At 42.7% G+C, this 26,875-nt stretch overlaps 1 protein-coding gene across 1 annotated transcript; it reads left to right on the forward strand.

The window, feature by feature from the left end:
* Nucleotides 1-8,223: 8,223 nt before the first annotated feature.
* LOC138795842 (vitamin K-dependent protein C-like) lies at nt 8,224-25,860 on the forward strand. The gene is made up of 9 exons (XM_069975473.1): nt 8,224-8,369; nt 13,135-13,203; nt 15,365-15,525; nt 15,606-15,630; nt 15,711-15,821; nt 19,096-19,236; nt 19,426-19,523; nt 20,694-20,808; nt 24,834-25,860. The coding sequence occupies exons 1-9, from the start codon at nt 8,363-8,365 to the stop codon at nt 25,427-25,429; spliced, it is 1,323 nt and encodes a 440-aa protein (XP_069831574.1). The 5' UTR covers nt 8,224-8,362; the 3' UTR covers nt 25,430-25,860.
* Nucleotides 25,861-26,875: the final 1,015 nt, after the last annotated feature.

A 26,875-nucleotide genomic window follows, 5' to 3' on the forward strand; every position in this document is an offset into this window, starting at 1 on the left:
CTTGGCATCAAAGAACCACTTTTGCTCCCTCCCATTCCAATCTGAAGGACTTTTTGGCCCACAGCTGGAAAAGATTCTAGAATTCATCAGTTCCGCTAAAGGACCAGCCTTCCCATTACCTCCAAAACAAAACAAAAAAAACGTTTCGGCCCTTTCGAAGACAAGGACGCCGATCCCGGGGTGGAAGGCGTCCTAGACAACAGAACTAAAGACAGCGCAACTACAGATCCAGAAATCAAGACAACCAGTCTTCGTACAAAAAGAAGCAGTTCTCAGAGGACAAGGATCTTAAGGCATGACGCCAGGCCTATGGCCCTGGGTGTGGGAGCAAGACTCAGTCACTTCTCTCACATTTGGAAGAAAACTACTTCAGATACCTGGGTTCAGTCGGTGGTATCAAGGGGCTACATGATTGAGTTCTCAGATACGCCTCCAAACGTGTTCTTCAGCAACCCAGGAAAACCCCTCCTCCTAAAGCTTCTTCAAGAATTCGTGGACAAAGGTGCTCTGGAAAGAGTACCTTTGCATCAAAGAGGTATGGGTGTGTATTCAAGAGTGTTTGCTGTGCCCAAAAAAGAAGACGATTGGCGTCTTGTTATTGATCTCTCCTTCCTTAACAAATTTATAAATTGCAGGAAGTTTAAGATGGAGACAATCAGATCAGTTGTCTCCATACTGCAAAGAGATGACTTTGCTGCCACTCTTGATCTTAAAGACGCTTATCTCCACATACCTATTGCAAGATCTCACCGCAAATTTCTGAGAGTTGCAATTGCTCAAGGGAAAAATATGTTGCATTTCCAATTTACTTGTCTTCCTTTTGGTCTCTCCACAGCTCCTCGAGTATTCACGAAAACCATTGTGGTTCTAGCAGCTGCCCTGCGTCTACAAGGAGTATTTTTGGTACCGTACCTCGACGATTGGTTCGTGAAGGCATCCTCGAGGGAAGAACTTCTTCTTCATCTTCAGATGACAGTAAATACTCTGGAACAGCATGGGTTCATAATAAACCACCTGAAATCCAACATGGTTCCATCCAAAGCCTGCAAATTCTTGGGATTTGTAGTGGATTCAGCAGCGATGAGGCTGTATCTTACCGAGGACCGAGTGACAAAGCTAACATCCAGCGTCAGAGACTTGCTATACTGCGACCAGACATCCGTGAGGGAAGCGATGTGTGTCTTAGGGCTGATGACTGCCTCACTGGAGGCCGTCCCTTGGGCCAGGTCTCACATCCGTCCACTCCAGTTGAATATTCTCTCCCAGTGGAACCTCCGGAGGGGTCTCGACGACCCTCTTGACACTGCTCAGCTCCACCAGGAAAGATCTGGCATTGTGGTTGAGGCCAGAAGTGCGCATCAGGAAAGATCTGTCCAGTGCTCCCCAGTTGGTGTTAACCACAGATGCGTCCAAGTCAGGCTGGGGAGCGCATGGGGAGGATCAGTGGGTCCAGAGTAAGTGGTCATCCTCAGAGGGTCGGAGTTCATCAAACCTGCGAGAGTTGAAGGCGGTTCGTCTAGCCCTGAGTCACTTTGGGCGACTTGTTCAGAATCGCAGTATCCTCGTCCAGTCGGACAACCTGGCCACGGTATTCTATGTCAACAAGCAGGGGGGCACCAGGTCGGGTCCCCTGATGGAAGAATGCCGTATGTTGATGTCGTGGGCAGAGTCCAATCTTCAGGATCTGGAGGCAGTTCACATCCCAGGGAGCCTAAACACAAAAGCGGACTGGTTGAGTCGACACCATCTTGCTCCAGCAGAATGGAGTCTTCACCCAGAATCTTTCACCTGGATCACCAACAAGTTTGGTCATCCCGAAATCGATCTGATGGCATTCAGAGAGAATCGGAGCAAAGAGATTTTGCTCCATCCGAAGATGGGACAATCCAGATCATGTGGACGGTCTTTCAATCAGCTGGACCGGAATGCTCTCTTACATATTTCCACCCTTGCCATTAATTCCAAGGATTCTCAGAAAGATCCAGGAGGATCGGGCGACAACAATTGCAATCATCCCGTATTGGCCAAGAAGGGCTTGGTTCCCTCTCGTATTGAAGCTTTCGAGGGCCTGCTTCGCAGAAATTCCTTTTCGCACAGATCTATTGAGCCAAAAGGGTCTCCTCCATCCGTGTCCACAGAACTTGCACTTGACGGCTTGGAGGTTGGAGGGCTAAATATATCAAATAGTGCCCTTCCAGAAGAAGTACGAGACATCTTGGAAGCCTCTAGAAAACCAGCCACTACCAAGGTGTACAGTAGAGTCGCCAAAATATTCTCTTCCTGGTGTAAGGATCGTAACATTTCCGCTCCACTTCTACCTGATGTCCTCAAATTCCTTCAGGAAGGTTATGCTAAAGGACTCAAATTCAATACCTTGAAGGTACATTTCTCTGCCATTAATTATCTCTTTAAAGGCAAATTCTCCAATCAACCGCTTACTAAAAGATTCTTTAGGGCCATTAAAAATCTACGCCCTCCAGTCAAAAGCATGATTTCCTCATGGGACTTACCTCTTGTATTGGATACATTAGCCTCCGCCCCATTTGAGCCGTTAGAGGAAACATCTGTCAAATTTTCCTCTTGGAAAGTTTATTCCAAGTTGCCATCGTCTCAGCAAAGCGCGTGGGGGAACTTCAAGCGTTGTCTTGCAGAAAACCATATTTTCTGTCTAACCAGGAAGGACTAATACTTCGCACTAGACCAGGGTTTATACCCAAAATTGCCACTCCGGATAACATCAGTCAGGAGATTCTGCTTCCCACTCTTTGTGAGCATCCTCAAGGAGAAGAAGAAAGACTTAAGATAGCACTGCTCTTTTAAGATCGAGACGATTATCTGGACCATACGGAATCATTCAGACAGTCGGATGCTCTCTTTATTCAGTTTCAGGGTCCTAATAGTGGCAAGGCCGCCTCTTAAGCTTCCTTATCCAGATGGATAAAAGATACTATATCTGAGTGTTATAAAATTCATGATCTGTCTCCTCCAGCCAGAATAAGAGCACACTCAACACGTTCCACGTCCACATCCTGGGCAGAACTAGCTCAAGTGTCACTGGATCAAATTTGTAGAGCGGCAACATGGGCGTCTCCATCTACCTTTATGAAGCACTACAAACTCTATGTCATCTCTAACAGTAGGGTGGCCTTCGGCAGAAAAGTGCTTCAAGTGGCGTCCAGGAGTTAGCTTGCCCTCCATTGTTGTCATTGCTTTGCTTTCCCTATCGTGTTCTGTGCTGCCGTAGGACGATATGAAAAGGCAAAATTTACTCACCGAAATTTCTTCTTTTCATGAGTCCGTAGGCAGCACAGCATCCCCCCCTAATAAATTTTTATTGCTGCAAACTAACACAGTGTCTCCTTGTCTCTATGGGCTTTTTTTGGAGCTGCATTAATTGGTTTGTTTAATCTAATTGATTAATTATGTTGTTTCTTCTGCCTAGCAGTAGGGATATCCAGGTTAACCCTATCGTGTTCTGTGCTGCCTACAGACTCATGAAAAGAAGAAATTTCGGTGAGTAAATTTTGCCTATATAGTAACAGTCTCGTGAATTAGGCATAGTTTGTGGCCTACGGATGACGGACTCACAGGTAAGGGACCAAAAAGGGAGGGGCCGGGTAATTACTCAAAGACAAAGACAGACGGGCAAAGAAAACAAGAAAAAACAACAAACAAGCGCCATAGGGCACAACAGTAGACTGCTAACTCATGGTTAGCTTTAATTGAGTGAGGCACTAAAGTCCAGCTGATGCCATAACAAAGAACAAACTGTGTGGAGGAAAGGGTTAGCTAAGTGGTCAGCTTCTACAAGTAATGTCCCCCTGAAGTAGTGGACTGTGAGGTCAACGTTCCGCTGGCAGGTCAGTTGTCCATGTTCAGACGAATGTTAGGCAGCAGTGGCTAACGGATAGGAATATTCCAGGATTGAAGCCGTTTCTTTCCATCTTCCAGGGTCCAGATAATCCAGGAGGAGTCCCCTTTAAGAACTGTCAGCTGCGCTGGAGTTTTCCATGTGTACAAGATGTGGCGCTCTATCAAGACATTAGTAAGCGGAGTTAGGGAGTTACGCCAGCGCATAGTGGTAGCAGATAGATCCAAAAAGACTGAGATCCCTTCATACTGGGCAGACATAGTCTGTTTCTCCTTGAGGGTTGCCAGAAGAGCTGATTTTATGTGCAAGTAATGAATGCACGCAATAGTGTCTCGAGGGCTGTCGCTGGGTATGCTCTTATGCTTAGGAATTCTGCGTGCCCAGTCTATCACTAACTCCCTTGTAGTACAATCGAGGAGCATAATCTTCAAAAAGCGTTGCACATAGCTCGAAAGCTCAGAGATAGGAACATTCTCCGATATGCCCCTCAACTTAACATTGTGCTGTCTAGAGCAGTGCTTCTCAATTCCAGTCCTCAGGCCTCACCAACAGGTTATGTTTTGAGGATTTCCCATTCAAGGAACACCTGTGATAATACCTGATGCACTGAGTATAATTATATCACCTGTGACATACCAATGAAATCCTAAAAACATGACCTGTTGGTGAGGCCTGAGGACTGGAATTGAGAAGCACTGGTCTAGAGCGATCTTCCATTAATGTCAAGGCTGTGTTTAAATGCTGGGTTTCTGTATTCTGTGTATTCCACAGATAATTTTATATTAGAGACAGCTTGGTTAAGGCTCTGTATGATAGAGTCTCTAAAAGCCAAAAGAAGTTGTTTCATTGAGGTCGTTGTAAGTGGGGTGTCACCGGTAGGAAGAGCTTCAAAACAGTCTATGCTTGTAATAGCAATGGCGTCTGCAGTCTGCTCGGCAGTAGCTTGTGCAAGAGCAGAAGATTGCCCACTGGTAAACCCAGTAAATGTTAAATCAATCTTATGAGGGCAGGAACGGTCCACATATCTATGTAGAGAGGGCAGCTGTGTGTCCGACACCAATCTCGGAGGTTGATGCAAAGAGGGAGCCGGGGAATGAGCTCTGGCAGTCAATGCCGGCTGTACTGTTGTCTTGGTTGTAGCAGTCCCGCTCAGCCCCTCACTTCTTTCGGCCAGCTGGGAGACAGGCGGCCGGTGCCGCAGATCAGGTCGGAAAGGAGAGTAACTTACATGCACCAGGTGTTTGTGAAGCTTAGGTTGAGAAGAAGACTGTCCCGCTGTATCTCTAGATGCTGCGCACAAACCTGTAGAGCCAGGAGTTGCTGCGTAGCCGCCATCTTGTGGTTTAGTAGCCGCTGCAGACAAGGGTTTAAACGGCCTCACATAAAGCGATTTTGGCAGATGTCTGTACATTGTTGTCTTGAAGAATGTCGCTGGGTGAGAAATCCAGCAGATGAAGTGAAATAAAGTGTATTTCAGGGTCTCTGTGTCGCTTGGAGAGTCGTTGAGGCAGGAGCTCAGCTTAGACACGTCTGTTCCTCACGGCCGCCAGCCGCGCCCCCCGAGAACAACGCTTCTAATCTAGTGTCCTCAAACAAGTCTGTTACAGGTTAGTATGTAGTAGAGAAGGTCCAACAGCATCCACAGCGAATCTTTCAATGCTTTATTAGCAAAACCGCTTACATGAAATACGACGTTTCGACCCTATCCAGGGTCTTTGTCAAGTACTACTGTCAAATACTTGACAAAGACCCTGGATAGGGTCGAAACTTCGTATATCATGTAAGCTGTTTTGCTAATAAAGCATTGAAAGATTTGCTGTGGATGCTGTTGGACCTTCTCTACTACATATTACCTGGACCCACTGGAGGGATTGCGGGTCTACCAGCGTGCATCCGATACTGAGGCACTTTTGGGTCTATTGGTGCTGCTGACAAACCACACTGCTACTTGTTACAGGTTAGTGTCATAATCCAGATGGGGAATTTTGTGATTACATCAATATGTAGGTTTTATTTCTCCTGGACCTTGTATGAGTGACATTGTGTATTTAGAGCAAGGTGCTTGTGCAGCCATGGAAACTGACAGCATACATACATACATCCATGCTGTGGGTATTCATATCCTGCAGCAGTACATACTTACCACAGCTGCTATGATCCGGCATCCTGTACCTCTGGCTCTCATCCAGCTGCTGTCTTCAAGACCCATCTCCTCCTGAATGATTGACAGCCGGAGGAGGCAAGGCTTGAAGACACAGCGGCTGGACAGGAGAGCAGGAGAATAGGAAGCTGGATCACAAGCAGCAGCGGTAAGTATGTACTGCTGTGTGATATAAAAGCCTCCTGTGCTTCACATAATAATGTGCTCCCATAGAGCAATAATGCCACCATAAAGTAATAATACCTCCATATAGGCCTACCTGTGGTTCTATACAATAATATTGCCCACTTAGCCCCTATAAAGTAATAATGTCCCCTGTGCCTCTATAGAATAATATTGCCCCCTTAATCCCTCCATATAGTCATAATGCCCCCATGCTTCTATTCAATAATAATGCCCCTTTAGCCCACCTCCCTAGTAATAGTGCCACCTGTGCAGCCATACAGGAATAGTTGCTCCACTGTGTCCAGACAGAAAATAAAAAAAATTATTACACGTCTAGTCTAGGCTTTTACATGTCTGTGAGCCACAGAGATGGGAATTCCCCGGCTGGTGCTATGACATTGTGTCATTACCCCTATCCTTGAGTAAATGGTAAATACATCAGTGTCCGGAGGATGCAGAGGCAGTCAGGTGTGGCAGCCTGATGGAAATTTGGGGCACTGAGCTAAAAGTTCCAGGTGCTAGCAATGCTCCGGGTCCATCAGTCAATGATCTCTCACCAAGAGGTACACTACCCAAATGTAGCCTCTGAGAGCCTTTTTACAGGGCAGCAGGGGAAGCATTTTGTTTTCTATTGACAGTTGGAGGAGCATGATCTCACCCAAGTGCACAAAAAGGTGCAGACGTGCCACACGAAGTGTAATAAGGATGTGGTCTATCACAAACCCACTCTAAAAGAGATGGGCCCCCAATCAACCACATACCCTCCCCCACCGGGTCAGAGGGCAGCAGGGGAAGCACTGTTATACTCTCTTGTGGCCAGACCCAGTGTCTAATCAGGCCACACCTCAGTCGTATGCTTCTAAATACCCAGACCCACATACTACTAGCTCTTGTTGAGAGCACCATAAGGATGTATGATGAGCCTTACAAGCCATTCATACTCCAGTGGGAATTCTGGTAACACCTCCTTGAAAAGACTGCTTTCCCTTCAAGTTAGTGCTTCACTCCAACAAGGAGTTTTAGAACTTATGTAGGGATTTATGCCAAAGCATACAAATCTGCAGACAGCTCTTTTACTTTTGGGGAGATATTTGGTTTGGTTTATATCCCTAAGTCACGTTCTTAGGGTTCTATTAGACAAATCGATTTTTAACGATAAACTATCGCAAACGAGATTGTTTATCATTAATCTGAAATTGTTCACCATATTACGCAGAACGATAGTCGTTAGTTACGGTTGTTACTATAATCGTTTCTGCGATCGTTACTACAATCGCTCACTCCATCTGATCCCAGCAAAACAATGAACCATGTGCAATTACACTGAACATTTAGTGAACAAATGCGGAACTTGAGCGAACGAATGTGGAATTACAGCGAACGAATAATTTAACACAGAAAGATTAACAGATTATCTGCCAAAGATTTGAAGCCAAAGCCAGAAACAGACTATAAACAGAGATCAGCCTGAGATTTCTCCTCTTCTCAAATACATTCCTGGCTTTGGCTTCAAATCTTTGGCAGATAATCTGTCAGATAATCTTTCTGTGTAAATGGACCCTTAGGTTTAGATCTAAATCAATGATCGACACACAAACTATTTTTCGATTGTTGCCTGCAATTACACAGAACGATTATCGTTTAAATTCAAACGCTATAACGATTTTTTGCACAATAATTGTCCCGTGTAATAGGGCCCTTAGATTACTAGTTAGGGTGAAACACTGATTTGAAGGGAAAGCTATTGTTTCAAGGTGGTGTTAGAGACTTTGCATGTCCTTTCTTAACAAATAAGCTTTACTTATGGAGCACAAGTAACACCAGATCTAGATAGGTGAAGGACATATATCATAGGGGTTGCTCCCTAGCCTCATTTTTTTACCTCTATCCACAATTTATGTTAAATAGAAGTAAAGCTGAAGCCCTGTTTTTTGATAGGTACGGCCTATCTCCCACGCAGGCTTGCAGTATTTGGAAGTCCGCATTCTGTTTACACAAAGAGGGACAGGACACTGGGTCAATATTTCAGGTTATGGATTAACCAGAACAGGATCCACCATTTATGGCTGAAAGCGAAGTCCTGAAGTAAATTGGAGAAAACCTACAAATCTCAAGGAATCCAGTTACCTCCAGGCTCATAAGACGCTTTGTGGATTGATATAGAGATGAATCGTAAGTTAAACATATACACCATGTGGATTAGTATGAAGCGGGGCAATGTATGTGGGATTTCTTATTATCTACTACCTACAGGATAGTGATACCTGGATGAAATAGTACTTTTATTTCATAGTTTGTGTGGGTTTTACATGATATTTTATAAGAAAAGTTTGCTGACTATGAGAACATATGGGAAAATGTACAAAAAAATACATATTATATAACATTGTCCCCAAATAATATAGTAATATAGCAACAGAGCTGCAGGTCAGAGGGCACATTTTTCTTAATATTTGGGTTCGAGAAAGAAATGTAAAGTCTAATGCTGAAGCAAGTGTATGAAGATGAGAACCATACAGTCAATATTTCTAAAGTTATAAAGTTATTATTTCTTAGGTACTAAACGTGTTTTTTATATATATTTACTTAGAGATGTATATATCATGTACAACATTTCTGTAATTAACTTTTATTATCGTATTTATAATCCTAGCCATCCATTCTCCTTATGTATGACTAGTGATCCAATAAAAAAAGGGAATTATTAGGAAGGATAAATACTCCATTTTTACTATTAGACCAGGAGTAGTCACAAGCTGGGTCTGTATGTAATGCAATAGGCAGAATTCAGACTGCCATAAGCCATTAGCTAAATGTGGTTTTGCTTTGTTTTTGGTGAATTTACTGTAGAATAGTGTCATTTTTGTTGTGATTCACTAAAATTGCAGGTAAAACATATCTAAACTACACTACCTCCGCTGTCTCCCACTCTGTTTCCATGTCTCTCGGCTGCTTCGTGGTCAGAGTGGGGACCCAGGTCATGACATCAGCGGCCGTAGCGGGGTCCCAGGTCCTCTGGGAAGATAGGTGCATGTTGTTATGTTCAGCCACTTCCTCCCCGACTCTTTTGAAAAAAAATGTGTGACGCTGGACTTCTTGTACATGAAATGTTATGTGAACACACCTTAAAAAGGAAGTCCGGTGTCACCAATTTTTTTTTCAAAGAGTCAGGGAGGAGGTGGCTGAACATAACTACATGCACCTACCTCTCCGGCTTCAATGCAGAGGTCCATTGTCCCCTGCTCCAGTTCCCCGGGTTGCTTCCTGGTCAGAGTGGGGACCCGGGGCAATGTAATTCATTGTCATGGGGGCTTCCATTTTGACTGAGCTGTTTTTTTAACAGCAAGCCTTATGGACATAGGTACAATGAACATCTCCAGATGCTATTCTTTGTATGTCATACATTTGTGAGCATGTTGTGTGGGCTCATCCCTCCAGGGAGGGGGGCTGAGCTGAGTTGTTAGTGATTGTGTGTACTTCTGTTATCTATGTGCTGGGGTCACCTATCACTGTGCTCCTGTCTGTGATGATAAGTAGGACACTGCTGGCAAATTATCTGTACAGAACCGGAAGTCTGTGTTACACCTAGTGGCCAAAATAAAAAAAACTACACAATTTCAGACTGATTTTATAATACAGATAGTAAATTAGAAAATTTTAAGAGATGTCACTAAATATTCTTAAAAACAATTTTTAACATAAAAACTTGATTTAAACAATAGGTCATTTTCTGACGACACATTCAATTTAAGTCTGATAGTAAGCAAGCATTTAGGATGTGTTCAAATGTTCAGGTTTTTATTTGCAAAGCTAGATATGGATTTTAAAAGAGTAAAAGTCTTAAGGTGGCCATACAATTTCAATAACTGATGGTGGAACAGACAGTCGTTAGGCCGTTGATTATCTGGCTCATCCTTTGCAAACACAGGAACGTTTGACACAACTGTTCTGACTGTGGCTTATCTCTTTGAGAACAATGGGGTTGGGCAGTGATTTTTCATCACGCTCAACCCCAATCTCCACCAACATCATCTGTTGACCTGGAGAGCCCCATACATTTTCAACTGCATTCACACTTTAAGTGATTTTCAAGGTCGGTGGATGAAGTATCTGCCTCTGTGAGCTATCAAAAACCATCCATTTTGTAACCATTTTGAATCTGTGTCCATGTTTTTAAGGATCTGTTTAAAGCTTTCTAAATTACACTGATTACATCACATCCGTGTTTTGCACGGATGTAAACAGATGTCTGATCTCTGCAATCCGCAAAGAACATGGATATCGTAGACTATATTTGGGGAATCTTTGCCATAATCTCATCCGACTTAAGACGTCCTATTTTTTCACGGCATGGATTGCGGAACGTGTGAATAGCCCTGTAGAAAACAATGGACTACAAAATTGTCCATGATCACGGACAATTTCACGGAACATATGAAAGCAGCCTTATCCTGAGGGCCAACTACAGGGCAGGTATGGCGACTAACGTATAAAGGGGCACAATTACTAATATGCACCCCTGGTGTACACCACGGAAAAGGTGTAGATTCGCCCCTCCTCCATGGCATATGCCTGCTGTATCCCCCATTTACTTGATGGGCAGGGGCGTTAAGGCCGAAGAGGAAGTGTGGCCTCCTCCCCCGTCTGATTTTTTTTTAAGGTTCACGCCTAGAAATGGGCGTAAACCAGGCAAAAATCTACACCTGCTCTGAGCAAGTAAAGATTCTTTTCACAGTGGCTGCACTGGGTGCAGGGCCGGCCAGCATTACTAGGGGCAAGGCTTTACGCCAGTCTTGACATAAGTAGCTTGCACATTACAGATTCACATGGCCAGTAGACATTGACAACAGGTGAAGACAGGTTACAGTTTTCTGCCTCTTCTTTTGCAATAGGCTGAATGGATTATACTTCTAGATAGTCTCCTTTGCATTTGTGAAGGTATAGCATCCTTGCAGCATGGACTGGTCTACTGTAGACTGTATAGCAGGATGAATGGGGAGATTGTCAAGTCAACAATTTAGTCCACATACACTACTATGTGGTTATTACTTTTTAGTTGCAATTTCATAGCATGTACAGTTATATCTGAAATGTGCGTATACCTGGTCACTGAAATACATTCAGGACAAGCAGTGTGTTTGTCTTTGATGTCATTGGACCATGTCTGTTTGCTGTATGTCTCAGTAGGAAGTTGTTTATCTACGTCTAGGAACAGAGTGAATACATGTGCATCATTTAGTCATCTACCACCAAATTTCCACTCATACTGCCTCGTTCACACGGCCAGTGTTTTTTTTTTTTTTTTTTTAAGGACCGTTATTTTAGTCTGCCAGCTAAATCTGTGATCTGTGGAAAGCCATCCGTAATTGCATCTGTTTTTACATCCATGTCCACACAATGGCCGTGTGAGCCTCCCAGGTTCTGCAAATGTCCCTTTAACTGCAAGCACTCCCGACAAGCGCTTGCCGTTATGACGACACTTGACTTAGTGGTCAGTAGGGGGGTGGGGGGCAATGAAAAGTTTGCTATGGGGCCCAGTCATTTCTAGTTACGCCCCTGGCTGCCAGGTTTGAGATGGTATGATATGGAATCCTTTGTATTTTTCACGAATTCCATGGATGTGACATCTGTGGAATCAGTGAAAAACACGGATCCCATAGACTTCTATTGGGGGATGCGTGCCGTAATTTGCCTCTGCACCAGGACAGGTCCTATTTTGTAGCGTCAGATCTTATGTATAGTATCATTGGATTTAATATCCCCTAAAATTTTTCGTGGTCGTGGATCCGCGATCATAGGCAATTTTGCAGGACATGTGAATAAGGACTTACTGCTTTCTGCTGCCTAATAGTTGATTGCTGTAAACAGTAAAGTATGGGTACTGGAATAGCACAGTCACACAATTATTTACTAGGAGTTATAGCTATATTTTAAAGCAAATGTACCACTTAGATCATTGAAAAAGATATTTCATACTGGTCCATTTTTTAAACCCACATCGGGTTCCCACCATTTGTTCCAGTTTCTGCCATGCAAATCGAGGCACACTATGCACTGGTGGCAGCCCTGGCACCCATGGGATAGCGGTACACTGGGGGTGCTGGGCCCGCCTCCAGTGCATAGAGCAGCCTGATTAGACAACAGTAACCCGGCAATGGTTTAAAAAATGCACAGCGCCATTGGGATGTACGCACCAGCACAGACAAGGTAGTATGAATTTTGTTTTTTTTAATGATCTAAGTGGTACATTCTCTTTAAATGTCTGCTTTTGGTCAGGACATGTGCACATAAAATTGGAAGTGAGTAAAACAGTTACCCGTTGCCAAGCCACGTAAAGGATCTCTGGATGGTTTGTCTGGCCCCTTAGGGCCCTATTCCACCAGACGATTATCGTTCACATAATCGTTAACGATTAATGATCTCAAACGACCACTATTGCGAAAGACCTGAAAACATTCATTCATTTCCATGGAACGATAATCGTATTTGCAATCGTTTTCTCTTCAATATTTCTTCGCTATTGCGTTCGTATCTACTGTGAACGACCAAACGACGTTTAATTTAATGCGAACGTTTTGCAAACGTTTTGCGAACGAGCAACGATAAAAATAGGTCCAGGTCTTATAAAGCGATCGATGATTTCTCGTTCAGTCGTTAATCGTTAACTGCATTTCAACCGAACGATTATCATTTTGATTCGAACAATTTAACGATAATCTGAACTATAATCGTCCATTGGAATAGGGCCCTTAGTTAAAAAAGTAAAGTATCTTATCTTATCTACTGTATACTCAACTCTACTTGTAACAAAACAGACTGTGTAGGATCTTCTGACTATAATAACAAATGTGCTTGGAATCTCTTTCACACACATGATATTGCATCTTGTCTCACAATAATCATATTTTAAATTTATTTTTTTCTGCAATACCTACAGATTTACTGTCCTGGAATATTTTGTGGTTGGTTATCCTGAGTGTTATCACACAGTGTTATATGAGATCGAGTAAGTATATCACTCAATCAACAGACTTGTTCCCCTTGGGCACAGAAAAGGTGATACCTTTGCTTTCTCCCTGGCAACTTCCCCCTAGGTCCTTGTCTTGGTAGTAAAACTTCCGAGATAGGGTGCGTACTCTAAGACAATTACTGCTTACAGACAATACCATTTCCTCATGCAGTAATGCCCGCTCAATGTTAATGTTGTGATTTCACATATATGCAATGATTGTGATAGGATACCCACTTCCTCCCAGTCTTACTTCCAAGATTGGGCCAAGGAGAAAATGGAGTACCAGGGAGCCAGAAATGATGATACGTTACCTGTTCTGCTCCCCCACTGTCCCCTTTATATTATATTCTGTTACTTTTAAGTTAATGCGATCTATTAATATATATGTATTAATGTTTCTATAAGCATTTAGACAAATGACCATCACACCTAGAAGAACTTTCAGGAAAACAATCACTGATCTCAGGGAGACCAGCCAAAGAGGACACGGTAGACTGCTAGCTAAAGTGCTAAACACAGTGAGAACCTAGGTACATTGCCCCCTGGGAAATATTATTATGCAAAAGAGCCAACAAGCCTCAATAAAGATTCTCCTAGAAGAGCTTTTAGACATCCTATCCCAAAGCCATGGGCGTTAATATGCAGTCGTTCCAACTTTTTCTTTCTAAAACAGACTCCCCTCTCCTAAGATGGTTTTCCATTTTAATGTGAAGTATGCCTGTGGGAATTTGTGTTCACGTAGCCAAAAGATCATTGGTCAAGCACTGATGTTGGATGTTGAGTGTCTTCTCTGTCAGTGTTCCAGTTAATCCCAAAGCAACACCAAGCTTGTTGCCTCATGTCTTTCTGGATCTGTCATTGTGCAATGGGGCACAGCCATGCTGAAACAGAAATACCCTTCCCCAAAATGTTCCCCCATCATACCTCCTCCTCCACCTACATAGGGCACTATTATAACAATTAGCCGGCCAACTGACGAAGCCAGATTTGTCTGTCTGACTGACACAAAGTGAATGTTGGTTCAATATTCCACAGAACATGTTTCCTAGGGATGAGCGAACCGTCGGACTTTTGGTCCGACGGCATCTTCGCTCCATTACTATGCCTGCGATCCCGGGTGCATAGTTGCGCTCCCGGGAATCAGCGGGCAGGATCTTCCGGGGAATTCAAGATACATTCCATGGATTTCCAGGGAATGTATCTTGAATTCCCTGGAAGATCCCGTCTGCAGATTCCCGGGAGCGCAACTGTGCACCCGGGATTGCAGGCATCGCACTGGAGTGAGCGGCTTTCGGACCGAAAGTCCGAAAGAGTCCGAAAGTTCGGCTCATCTCTAATGTTTCCTGTGCTCCAGAGTCCAGTGGCGGCATACTTTACCCTGCTTCATTGGGTGCTTGGTAATGCACATGAAAACCTTATGTTTGAGTGCAGCTCCTCAACCATGGAAGCCCATACAATTACCAATGCTTCCCAACAGAGATTGTATGGTTGTGTGCCTGATTTTATGTACCTGTTTACAGCTAGCGCCAATCTGCTAATAATCATGCAGCCCTGGCTTTTTATATAAAAAAAACTATTTTATACAAAGTTTATACTTACTTATTCTCTCCCGATTGGCTTCAACCTTCTGCCTGTGTTACCTGCTCACCGCTGTTGCTTCTGACCCCGTCTCTTTAGTGACAGATTGCTCAGCTAATCACTGACCGAGACAGGACAGCACTGCCAATGATTGGCTGAGCAGCCTGTCATTGAAGAAATGGGTCCAGAAGTGTCAGGGTACGCAGGGAACACCAGCAGAAAGCTGCAGGCTACCGGAGGAGAATAGGTAAGTATAAACTTTATGTATTCATTTTTTTAAACTCGGTTTTATTAAGGATAGCACATACACCTCACGTATATTCCAAAGTATAAAACAGTATATAATAAAGCAGTACACAGTCACCAGCTGCTTCAGCAGATTATTGCTCCATGTAACAGGGCCCTTAGTGAACCAGACACTTCTGAACTCAGTATTTTGGGGAAGGAGGTCCATATACTTTCACCATACAATGTACTATCAGAAAATGCTATCAAAATTTAAAAAAGGTGATTAGCAATGCATTTATTGGAAGATAAAGCAATGATTCGTATGGTATTATATATTTCTTATTTTCAGTCTTTTTTAGTAGACAAGATGCAAACCGTGTGCTAAAGATTCAGAAACGTGCAAATACTATAATGGAGGAACTCAGACCGGGCTCCCTAGAACGGGAATGCTATGAAGAGAAATGTGACCTTGAGGAGGCCAATGAGATCTTTGAGACTCGGGAGCAGACTGTAAGATGTTACAGGTGAAATGCATGTAATATTATCTCTAGACTTTATTCACGTATTTATTTCTCTCTTTTTTTTTCCAGCTTAACTTCTGGGCACTTTACTTTGGTAAGACAAGATAATGTATATTTAGAGACATAGTAGTAACCGCTAATAACAGCAATAAAGTGGTATGTCTTTTTTTTAAGATGGAGATCAGTGTCTCTCCAATCCTTGTGCAAATGGTTCCTGCAAAGATGGAATAGGAAAATTTGACTGCATCTGCTCCCATGGCTGGGAAGGAAAGGTTTGCTCTCATGGTAAGTGTCTATGGATCACGTAGCTAAATATTAAGTGGTAAAACCCTTTTAAAAGTATATATAACAGCCACAATTCTGGTTGGTTGGCACTCCTGGCTGAATATGTATGGTATTGACAGATAGTAGGCTTCAAGATGTTTCATATTTATAACAGAATAGCAGACCAGATGCTCTGAACTTTTGTATTTGCACCTAAAGCGACTCTGTATCCACCAAACCACCCCACCAAACTGCTAGTACCATCCATTTGGTGAGAGTAAATTGTTACCGGTCGTGTCATTTTAAAATGAGCCCGGTCCCTTGGTTAGAGAAAAAAAAATGATCTGTTGTCTTTGCTCCAGGTCTGCGATGCCTATCCTTTCTTCCTCCCCTCAATCCTCATCATTAGAAACACTCCCAGGCAGGATTTCTATTCATCACTTGTCTAAACAGTGCACATGGGCTGTAGCGACACAGGTGCACTGTTTAGACGAGTGATGAATAGAAATCCCACCTGGGGGCGCTCCTAATGTTGAGTATGGTGGGGAGGAAGAAAGGAGAGGCGTCGCAGACCTGAGTCAAAGACACCAGTATGACACAGCGCTGCAGATTAAACAATCATTTATTGCTGTAACCAGGGCTCCGGGCTCATTTTAAAAGACACAACCGGTAAAGGTTTACTCTCATCAAACGCAGTTAGGTGGGGTGGGTTGGTGGATACAGCGTTGCTTGAAGGTATCCCCAAAGAATTACATGCCTTTGATGATTCTTACAATAAGAAAGAACTAGAGGAGGACAGTTATCTTGTGCCTAATTGAGCCAAGCGCTGTGTGTGTAACTTGTAGTTTGGGTTTGCACGCACATATTTTGGCCCCAAAAGGGACAATAATATTATAATTTATAGGAGGTAATAAGGAATACATAAAAATCTATGGTTAAAATAGAGTAAAGAAGAATCTGATATTCGTGATCAAAAATCCTATAAACAGCTTTTCATCATATGGGGGAGGTACTGCTAACAGAAACATTTAAAGCGTTACTCCGGAATAAAATTATTAAAATAAATGTATAGTTTTTGGGTACTACTCAACTTCCGTTGGATGACAGCAGTAAGGAGCGAGATGGGCCCTTCTGCAGTCTGTGTGGCAGCCTTTCCATAACAAACGTTGATTGGTATCACAACTCACAGTACTAAAGCCAGTAGATGAGCGATCACCGATCACTGTAGAAAGGCTGCTGCACACATCAATCGTATCAATCAGTGTGAACCCCACCACCAGTTACTGTAAGAATATACAACTCAAAGGGACCGCAATTCTTGACAAAAACATTGGTGGCAGCAAAGAGGCCGTGTCGCCCCTTACTTCTGTCACTTTACAGATTTTAAGTAATACTAAAAAATTATACATTTCTTTACTTTACTGAAGTTTTATAACAATGTATTGGCAAAAAAAACCTCTCTAGAATACCCCTTTAAAGCTTACCAGAGCATTCAACAAAAATTAGAAAAACGCCCTCGTCTTGATTAATGTTTTGGTGCAGCTAGAGTCATATATTTGGGCTGTTATAAAATCCTGTAGCTTGGCGCTGAGGTTCTAGATATATGAGCAGACAGGTAAAGATCCATTGTGTCAGTTTACGGGTACATATTGCCCAATAATAACAGTGTAGATAAGATGGATTTATCCAGTGCTTCTGTTTGTGAACTAAGGTTGCCATGAAATAGACTGTGTTAGCGCACCATGGGGGACATTTATGAAAAGCATGGCAGGGGCATGCGCCAAGGAGAACACGCAGATTCATGGCGCGGCTCAGAGGCCTAAATCATGATCCGAATCTACACCGGCTGGAAGCAGGTGTAGATTTAGTACGCCAGGCACAGATTCGGCATGCACCCTTAATTTGGCCAGGGAAAAGGGGACAGGGCCTAAGTTAAGACTGGTGTACTTCATAACCCCCCACCCCCCATGCCTACGCGGTAAAATGATGGGTGGGTGAGGTCTGTCTCATAGACATCCATACTAACTCACCAACTCCAGAGCCCTTTATTCTTCGGATTCTGGCAGAGACTACAAGAGCACTTCTCCTGTCCAGTATGGTTGGGATTAGAGATGAGCGAAGCAAATCTGTTGAATCAAGATTTGCTGTGAGTCGCGATGTCAATTCACTTTATTCTGCTAAATGAATTCCCGCCGATTTGTTTTGAATTTACAAAAAACAAAACAAAATGGCGGCCGCACATGCTGTCTGATGCATTACTGGGCGGGAGAAGGGGATTAACCATAATCCCTAGCACCCGTCCAACCAGCTGCAGGCCCCTCTGTGATATTAGCACCTCACCCTCACCCTCACCCTCTATATAAGGTGGTTCAGTTACGAAGGTGGCCAGTGTGTGGCTGTGTGTGGAGGAGAGAACAGGATGGCAGCAGGCAGTTAGAGAAGAGCAGGGGGAGACTAACAGAGGGATATAAGGACAGAGAGGAGAGGATAGGAGGGCTGATTGTGGGTGTATTCAGCACCCCCCCCCCCCTCACTCTCTTTATAAGGAGGTTCGTTTAGGAGGTGGCCAGTCGGCTGTGTGTGGAGGAGAGAGCAGGATCGCAGCAGGCAGTTAGAGCAGAGCAGGGAGAGACTAAGAGTGCGTTTACACAGGCAGATTTATCTGACAGATTTTTGAAGCCAAAGCCAGGAACAGACCATAAACTGGGAACGGGTCATAAAGGAAAGACTGAGATTTCTGCTCTTTTCAAATCCATCCCTGACTTTGGCTTCCAAAATCTGTCAGATAAATCTGCCTGTGTAAACGCACCATAACAGTGTGATATAGGGACAGAGAGGAGAGGAATGTCGGAAACTGAATGACTGACTGGCTGATTGACATTTTTTTAATTTGTGATTTTCCAATTTTTTACACTTTTACAACAACATGCTTTAACAAATTTGCTCTTCTGTAATAGTCCCAGTATTGTAGCTGCTATTGTAGCTGATCAAATGGAATCTTAATGTGGTTGACTAAAAACTTGCGGAGCTCGCGAAACGAATTTCCGGCTGCTTCACTCATCTCTAGTTAGAATGTCTGGTCTGGAATTTTTTTCCTAGCAAAATGATGTCTATGCAGAGAAAACTGTCATTAGCCATTGATTGTCTCTTTACACATGATAATTGCTGGACCTCCACTGTTTAAAATATATGTGTATATATTATTTAAAACAGAAACATTAATTATTAGCTCATTGAACCCACTGACATGCCCTAACCCTACCCTATAATGCTAACCCAATGTTTTTGCTTATAGAGGTGGAGCATTTCAACTGCTCAGTTAGTAATGGAGGCTGCAGCCACTTCTGTACAGAGAATGTGAACGGAACCTCTCGTACCTGCAGCTGTGCTTCAGGGCACAGGCTTGGTGAGGACTTTCGCAGTTGTAAACCAACTGGTGAGTTCTTCAACAGCTCTAAAATCCTTACACTGTTTTCGTATTGCTAATCAATATTTTTTTTGTTGTTTATTTGTTTTCAATTTTTATAAAAACTGAACAAAACTATTAATTGTCAATAGAATGATGAAAATAGACAGAGTAATCCTGGTAGATGAGACTTCTCAAGCATTTGTGCTTACCTTGCAGGGGAATTTCCTTGTGGCAAAATGAAAATCTTCAACTCTGACTATTCAGCTCGTCTCACTGGAGCAAAGAAAGGACGAAAAGGAGACAGCCCCTGGCAGGTCAGCACATCTTATTACTTTACCTTATAATTTTGGGACAGATATACTGTTACAAATGCAGTTGGCATAGGTAAAATTGTTATACATGCCTTACAATACATTTACTATATGTTTTAGGCACTTTTTAACAATTTTGCACAATATCTAAAAATGGGTGGGGCATAACAGAAAGGGGTGTGGCTTCTTTAAAGGGTTGTGGCTTAGTTGTAACTTTGGATGCCCACATTTTTATGCAAAGTTTTAAGCCCACTAGCAGCTGATCTGAACTTATACTAGACAATTAAAAAAAAAAAGATTTATCACACAACACACCATTAATAAATCTGGCTATTTCTTGTCTGAAGATGCCTACACACCTTCAATAGCAATCATTCGGCCAACAGTTATCTTTCCCTGGCATGTGTTCCCTATGGGGAAGGCAGGGGATGGGTAAGTCGCAACTAGACTGCTCTGGCCCCAGCTTATCACTCCTAGAACAAAAGGGTCAGTGGTGGGCTTGGACAGATTTTGTATGAGCACCCTAAGTTTATACTTTTTAAGACCTTTTTTTTTTATAAATCTGGGGCATAGTGAGGAACTTATCAAACCCCTGGTATCCGTAAAAAAATGTTTACTTTTTATACCGTTCTGCTACCAGAATTAGAAGGTCCCCTACTTTTCACAAACTGCATATATTTACTTGGTACAAGTCATTATGTCCCATAGAAGATAGAAGTGGCACTTTTATGGAGAAAGAATATGGCTCTCACCTAGACCAACAAGGTTGTCCCTCCAGAAGAGAGAATGGGAAATGGCTCAGTGTGATTAATATGATCGATTAGTTCTGCTTGATTCTTAGAAGCCATTTTGCTAAGTGTCTCTCCAAAAGGATGTGCAAAACAGCTCTCTAGCAGCACCTTTATAGGCAGCTTTCCCTTCAAAGCAGTGCTTGTGCTCAGTAAGAAGCCACAGAACATGACTGGGGATTTAATTAGTCCAGGAGAAGTGACCCATCTGTAGATGGGTACCTGCACTGTACTGACAAGGGACAAGTACCCTGTCTCTAATAAACAATGGAGAAAAAAGTTAACCAGAACCATTAATACAGAATGTGTGTCTATAAAACAAATAATATTTGTGTTACCAGTAGAACTTTACATTTAAGGCCACCTATTCCTCTTGTGATTACAGGCGTACATACAGCATGAAAAGAAGTTTATCTGTGGTGGTGTTCTGATTTACCCATCGTGGGTTCTAAGTGCAGCCCATTGTTTTAGACCGCCTGGAAAATACTTTGTCCGGCTCGGTATGTATCTCTTAATGTGCAGGACTGATTCTGGCTTTTCTGCTGAAGTGGAAATAGCATCCCCCCCCCCAAATATTTTCACTATACATATTACCACCATACTGTTACTTAACAAAGTCCTATGTACTGTGAGACTAGCATTATAAAAAAGTCACATGACAACCACATAGTGACGAAATATTATTGCCAATGTTAACACTACACAAGAGAAAAATAATACTGCCACATCCTGACCAAATATTACCACTATCTAATAACTGAAAAAGATCACCAGTACTGCTACTGAACAAAAAACACTGTATAAAGTGGAACATTACCTCCACATAGCCTACAGACAATATTGTGTTCAGAGTGCAGTTACATCCAGTTACTCACAGGTGACGTCTTCTCTCATCGATTCATCAAAGTCATTCACTTTTTCTTCTCCTTTTGGTTTATTTTAGTCATGACTCATCTTGCAGCATCTATCTATCTTGCAGCATTTTAGGCTTCGCACTCTATCTCAGCACCTTTTTTACCCATATACAATACCCAATCCATAGTGCGTCAAAACAGTAATTATATCCTTCTGTTCCTCAACACTCTAAATACTCCGCTTTATGTCCTCACACTTTAATAAGACCCCTTCTATGCTTCCACATTATTAAAATGCCACTTTATAATAATGCCACTTTCTGTGCCCCAAGTTACAATACTATCCCCTTCTGTTTCCCAAAGTAGTATAATGCCCACTTCTGTACCCCACATAGAAATAATGCCCCATCTGTTTTCCATGTAGTAATAATGCCCTTTCTGTGCTCCAAGTAGTAATAGTGCCCCTTCTTTGAGTCAAGTAGTTTAATGTCACCTTCTGTGTTCCAAGTCTTAATAATGCTCCTTCTGTGCCCCCTAAATCACAACCAGCTCGGATGGTAAGTATACACTGCTTGTGATCTTGAAACTGACAGCACAGATATATACATATCTGTGTTCTCAGTTTCCCAGGCTGAGCGAGCAATGCAAAGATCATTCATTCAGCTCTGCCGCTTGATTTGTTGCGCCATATATAGGCACTGCAAATGAATGCCAATCTTGATGGGTACTCGTTTGTGGCCCCCGCGGCCGACAAATCTTTATGTCTAAAAGGACCTTTAGGCTTCTGTAGTCACATTGTGTGGCGCATTAAGCTATTAGCATAGTGCGTCACAGAATATGAATACAGGAGCAGAGACTTCTGTTTATCGCCAAACTCCCTGCTCCTGTGCTGTGGTGAGGGGCCATACATATAATATATGCATGGCCACTCACCATGCAGGGTAAGCTAGTGCCGCCCTCTTAAGGGCTGTGTAATCTGTCGCCTGAGGCAAGATGCTTATCTCACCCTATGGCAGATGCCGCACTGTTGATATATGCTGCTTATACACCAAGAAGTTCAAAATTCAAATGTATTAGACTTTCAAAATCTGAGAAATAGTTTACAAAAATCTACAGTCAATAAATTCTAAATATATTATCAGACATAGGAACAAAAGCAAACCTGAAAGAAACAGTCTCCAACCAGTACTTAAATAAGCATATCAGATTGCATAGTGATTGCATATGATTTTGGTTTGTGTTGGCCCTTCTTTGTATTGAATGGCGCAAATTTTGATTATGCTCAGTCTCTGCTCTTTTCAGTCTATGGGAATTCTGAAGATAGCCGAGTGCTGTACATAACTATTTTCTGAAGTCCCATTAAGTGGAAATAGAGCAGTAGCCAAGCATACATGCTGCCATTCCATTCACTTGGGGAACCTCCATTCTTAAAAATTCTTCAAATATATTTTTAAAATATAAACATAAAAGTGAAGTCCCATGAAAAAAAAGGGCAGGGGGTGCAGGAACTTAATAAAAAAAAAGTATACTTACCAATTTTGATTTTCCATAGCACTGCTCCCGGGTCTCTCTGAAGGCCGCAGGCTGTCATTTTGGGTTGAAATCTGGGATCATCATGTACCCGGCTCTTCCAGCTTCAATGCTCAGCCAATCAGTGACTGGGGTGGGACACCACCCGGCACTGATTGGCTGAGCAGGCAGTCCCTCAGCTGAGTATGTAATGTTGCAGCTGGAAGTGATGCAGGAGGCCAGCGTCTGTCAGCTTGACCCAGGAGCGGCACAAGAATAAGTATATGTTTATTATGTACAAGCCAAAAAGAAAGAAATGGCTGCACATCGCACCCATGGTTAACACGAAAGCTTATTCAGCTACATTTAAAACCAACATCAGAAGTTAGTATATAATTTGGCCAAACCATATTGCCTCATGTACCACGTGCAGGTCTTCTGATACACATGAGTCCCTAACCAAAAAACATCACTGTGCCGGTCACCGACCACAATCCCCGCAAAGCGTGCGCATACAGAGAAGGGGGGCCACGGAATGGCCCTGCAACCCCATCGTCACAGGACCAGACCCTAAAGGGCCCCCGTCGACCCCGCAGGCGCCACTGGCGGAAAAAGTGGACGCCAAGCAACACAAGTGTGAAAAAGCTCTTACCTCTCTCCATTCCTCTGCAGGTAGAATGGGAGAATACTAGGAGATCCTCCCCTTATGTACACAGGTGCTTCCTGCTAATTTGGATCACATGGGTCTTACAAAGCACGAGTGCTAGCCACAATGAAAAAAGGGACAGAATACATAAAATATGCACAAGCCAAAAAGACAGAAATGGCTGCACATCGCACCCATGGTTGACACGAAAGCTTATTCAGCTACATTTAAAACCAACATCAGAAGTTAGTATATAATTTGGCCAAACCATATTGCCTCATGTACCACGTGCAGGTCTTCTGATACACATGAGTCCCTAACCAAAAAACATCATTGTGCCGGTCACCGACCACAATCCCCGCAAAGCGTGCGCATACAGAGAAGGGGGGCCACGGAATGGCCCTGCAACCCCATCGTCATATGTTTATTATGTTCCCGCATGCCCGTACCTTTCTGATTTTGTTTTTTTATTTCATGGGATTCCTCCTTTAAACTTGTGATACATTTTTGGTGACAAAACACTTTTAATTTGGAAAGATTAGGAAAAACTGTGATTACAGAGGACCTTTGGACAACCCCCCTAAAATTACCCTTTACTATGATTAAAGGGATACACCAGAGAAAAATCTCTCTCCATGACAGGACTTGTCCAGAGTAGCAGCAAATTCTTATAGAAAACCTCCCTTGCCAATGACAGTTCATTTTATGTACAGGGGTGGCAGCAGAGGGTACTTTGTCAGACTGGAAAGAATACACCACTTCCTGTAGGACATACAGCAGCTGATAAGTACTGGAAGGCTTAAGATTTTTAAATCAACATAATTTACAAATCTGTACAACTTTCTTATTTTAAAAAAAGATATTCTTTTCTATAGAGTGCCCCTTTAACAGCTTAGGGTGCCCTGATCGCATACATTTTACAGTGTCTTGATATATCTCAGAAGTAGTACACACTTAGTATGCTCTCTCCTGACTCTGTGTCATGTGACCTGAATAGACTCTCAATGCATGGGGCCATCCAGGTCTCATTTACATGGCAACACACCTCTCCCCACTTATTCTGCTGATTGGTCCTTAGGACATGACAATTTTGGTTTATGCTTTAAGTCAATAGCCAGATGGGCATAAACTTAAAGGGATTGGCCACTTTATAGTAAAATAATTCAGTGCACAGTATTAGTAAGTTTACTCACTGTACAGTATATGCTGACAGCAGCTCCCTATGTGTTCCATAGAACTAAAATCAGACTCCCCTCCTCCAGACTGTGCTGCCCTGCTCTCTGGTGAGTCTGTCCATAAGATGGCCGACATGGAGGAGCATGTGACCATGACCTGCCCTCAGTGTCCACCACTGAGCCTGTATATGTCTATGGAGGACACTAGGGAACATGGTCACATGCTCCTCCATGTCAGCCATCTTCTGGACAAACTCATGACAGAGCTGGAGGAGGAGATATTTATATAACATTCCATTCCTTCCATTAACATATATCTCTTTTGGTATATCACAATACAGGTGAATATGACCGCCGAACCCTGGAAGATACCGAGCAACAAGTATATGTAACTAAAATCATTACCCATCCTAAGTTCAATGCTGAGACCGTAGATAATGATATTGCTCTACTACGTCTAAGCCAACCAGCTGTCTATAACAAGTATGTGTTGCCGATTTGTCTACCAAGTTATGGACTTGCGGCAACAAACCTGACACTTGAAGGAACAGAGACCATTGTAACCGGATGGGGCAATCAAGACGCATCACTTCGCAACCGATCTATCATTCTCAGCTACATCCAGGTTCCTATCGTACCCCACCTGAATTGCTCTGCGGTCATGAAGGGCCATGTGACTGAAAACATGTTATGTGCAGGGAGGTTGGGGGAGAATCAGGATGCTTGTGCTGGAGACAGTGGGGGGCCCATGATTGCCCACTTTGGAGATACATGGTTTCTTATAGGGTTGGTGAGCTGGGGAGAGGGATGTGGGAGGCTAGATAATTTTGGAATATATACCAAGGTTAATAACTATCTCCATTGGATACGTGATCAACTGACAAACTACGAGGCAGAGGAGAAAAAATCTAAGACACCAAAAGGAAAGTCTCGTTAAGACATAGATCTGATTTCCTGTAAGGTATCCTCATAGTATTAAAAAACCCAGCACATAGTGGTATTGGTGAGTGTTGTCTTGGATAAACAATCTGATAAACTATTTAAATATAATAAAGACATAAAAGATAAAACAATATAAGGACATTTTAATTTTTATGTGAATTAAAGGAGTTATTTGCTTTTATGCCTCCATAGGAGAAATTATACATTACATGGTGCACATTGAAGAGGCACTGTCACCCCAAAAAAACCTTTTGACATGTCTGAAAGACAGCACATTCCGCTATGTCATGTGATGAGACAGCCGCATAATGTAAGTCTACGGGGTATGTCTCTTCACACTGACACAGAGCAGAGAGAAGATTGCAAAGAGAACTTTAGAGATGTCTCCCTGACATTAGAAGAAAAGGATTCCCACAGCATCCAAGGTAGAAGCAAGTGTGTTTAATCACACATCAGGGTACAGAGAAAATGCGATGTTTCAACCTATTGCTCTTTATCAATCCTTGATCCTTGATAAAGACCAATAGGTCGAAACGTCGCATTTTCTCTGTACCTTGATGTGTGAATAAACACACTTGCTTCTACCTTGGATGTTGTGGGAATCCTTTTCTTCTAAAGTCTACAGTGCCCACACCGAGGATACCTGCGTGCATCCTGCATCTACATTGGTAGCCATAACAGGAGTATCTCCAAAGTACATTTTAAAAAAAGCTGATTGTATAATGTATACAGTATATGTGCTGGAGTTCCCTGTAATGCTGATACTCTGTATAACTTTTTAATAAAATATTTAAAAAAAAGGTTTTCTAAACCAGACAAGCTCATATCTGTGGGAATATGTGCACATTCAGGCATAAAAGTAGGTTCAGGTATTGATACTAGATGAGGTCTGACCGGCAATGACTGTTCCAGTTCATCCCATAAGTGCTTGATGGGGTTGGGGTCAGGGATTTCTTCAGCCATTCAAGTTCCTTCATACAAACTAATCTAACGATGTCTTTGAGGACCCTTCTTTGTGCACAGGGGGCATAATCCTGTTACAAGCTGTGACACAAGGTGCTGTCCACCATTAGGACAGCTGCAAAAAGAAATGCTACTGTCAGAAAGAACAGACTGTACTATGAATATGTAACCTTTATTTTTTTAAATTTCCTGCTCCTTTATAAAGTGTCAGAAAATTTCGCAGAGTCAGGTGGGCTTTATCTTGTGTGACGTGCAGTCCTTACACCCTCACAACCACACGTCAGACATAGTATCTGACATCAGCTCCAGAACTATTCGTTAAGGTGCTTTATGTTGTTTTTTTTTAAAGGGGAACTCCAGGTAGAGGTTAAAAAATGAAACTTCTGCAGAAGCATAAAGCATTTATTATCTATCTATTCCATTTTTTAAACTACCAAAAATCCATTTGTTTTGGGGGGTTTGTTCTGTTTTGTGTTTC

Source organism: Dendropsophus ebraccatus, chromosome 6 (assembly GCF_027789765.1).
Source record: "Dendropsophus ebraccatus isolate aDenEbr1 chromosome 6, aDenEbr1.pat, whole genome shotgun sequence".
Classification (NCBI taxonomy): Eukaryota; Metazoa; Chordata; class Amphibia; order Anura; family Hylidae; genus Dendropsophus; species Dendropsophus ebraccatus.

What these genes read in the sequence shown, in the direction of transcription:
- LOC138795842 (XM_069975473.1), top strand. An exon ending in ACAGTGTTATATGAGATCGA is followed by an intron (nt 13,204 to 15,364) that starts GTAAGTATATCA and finishes TCTTATTTTCAG; the next exon opens with TCTTTTTTAGTAGACAAGAT. An exon ending in AAAATACTTTGTCCGGCTCG is followed by an intron (nt 20,809 to 24,833) that starts GTATGTATCTCT and finishes ATCACAATACAG; the next exon opens with GTGAATATGACCGCCGAACC.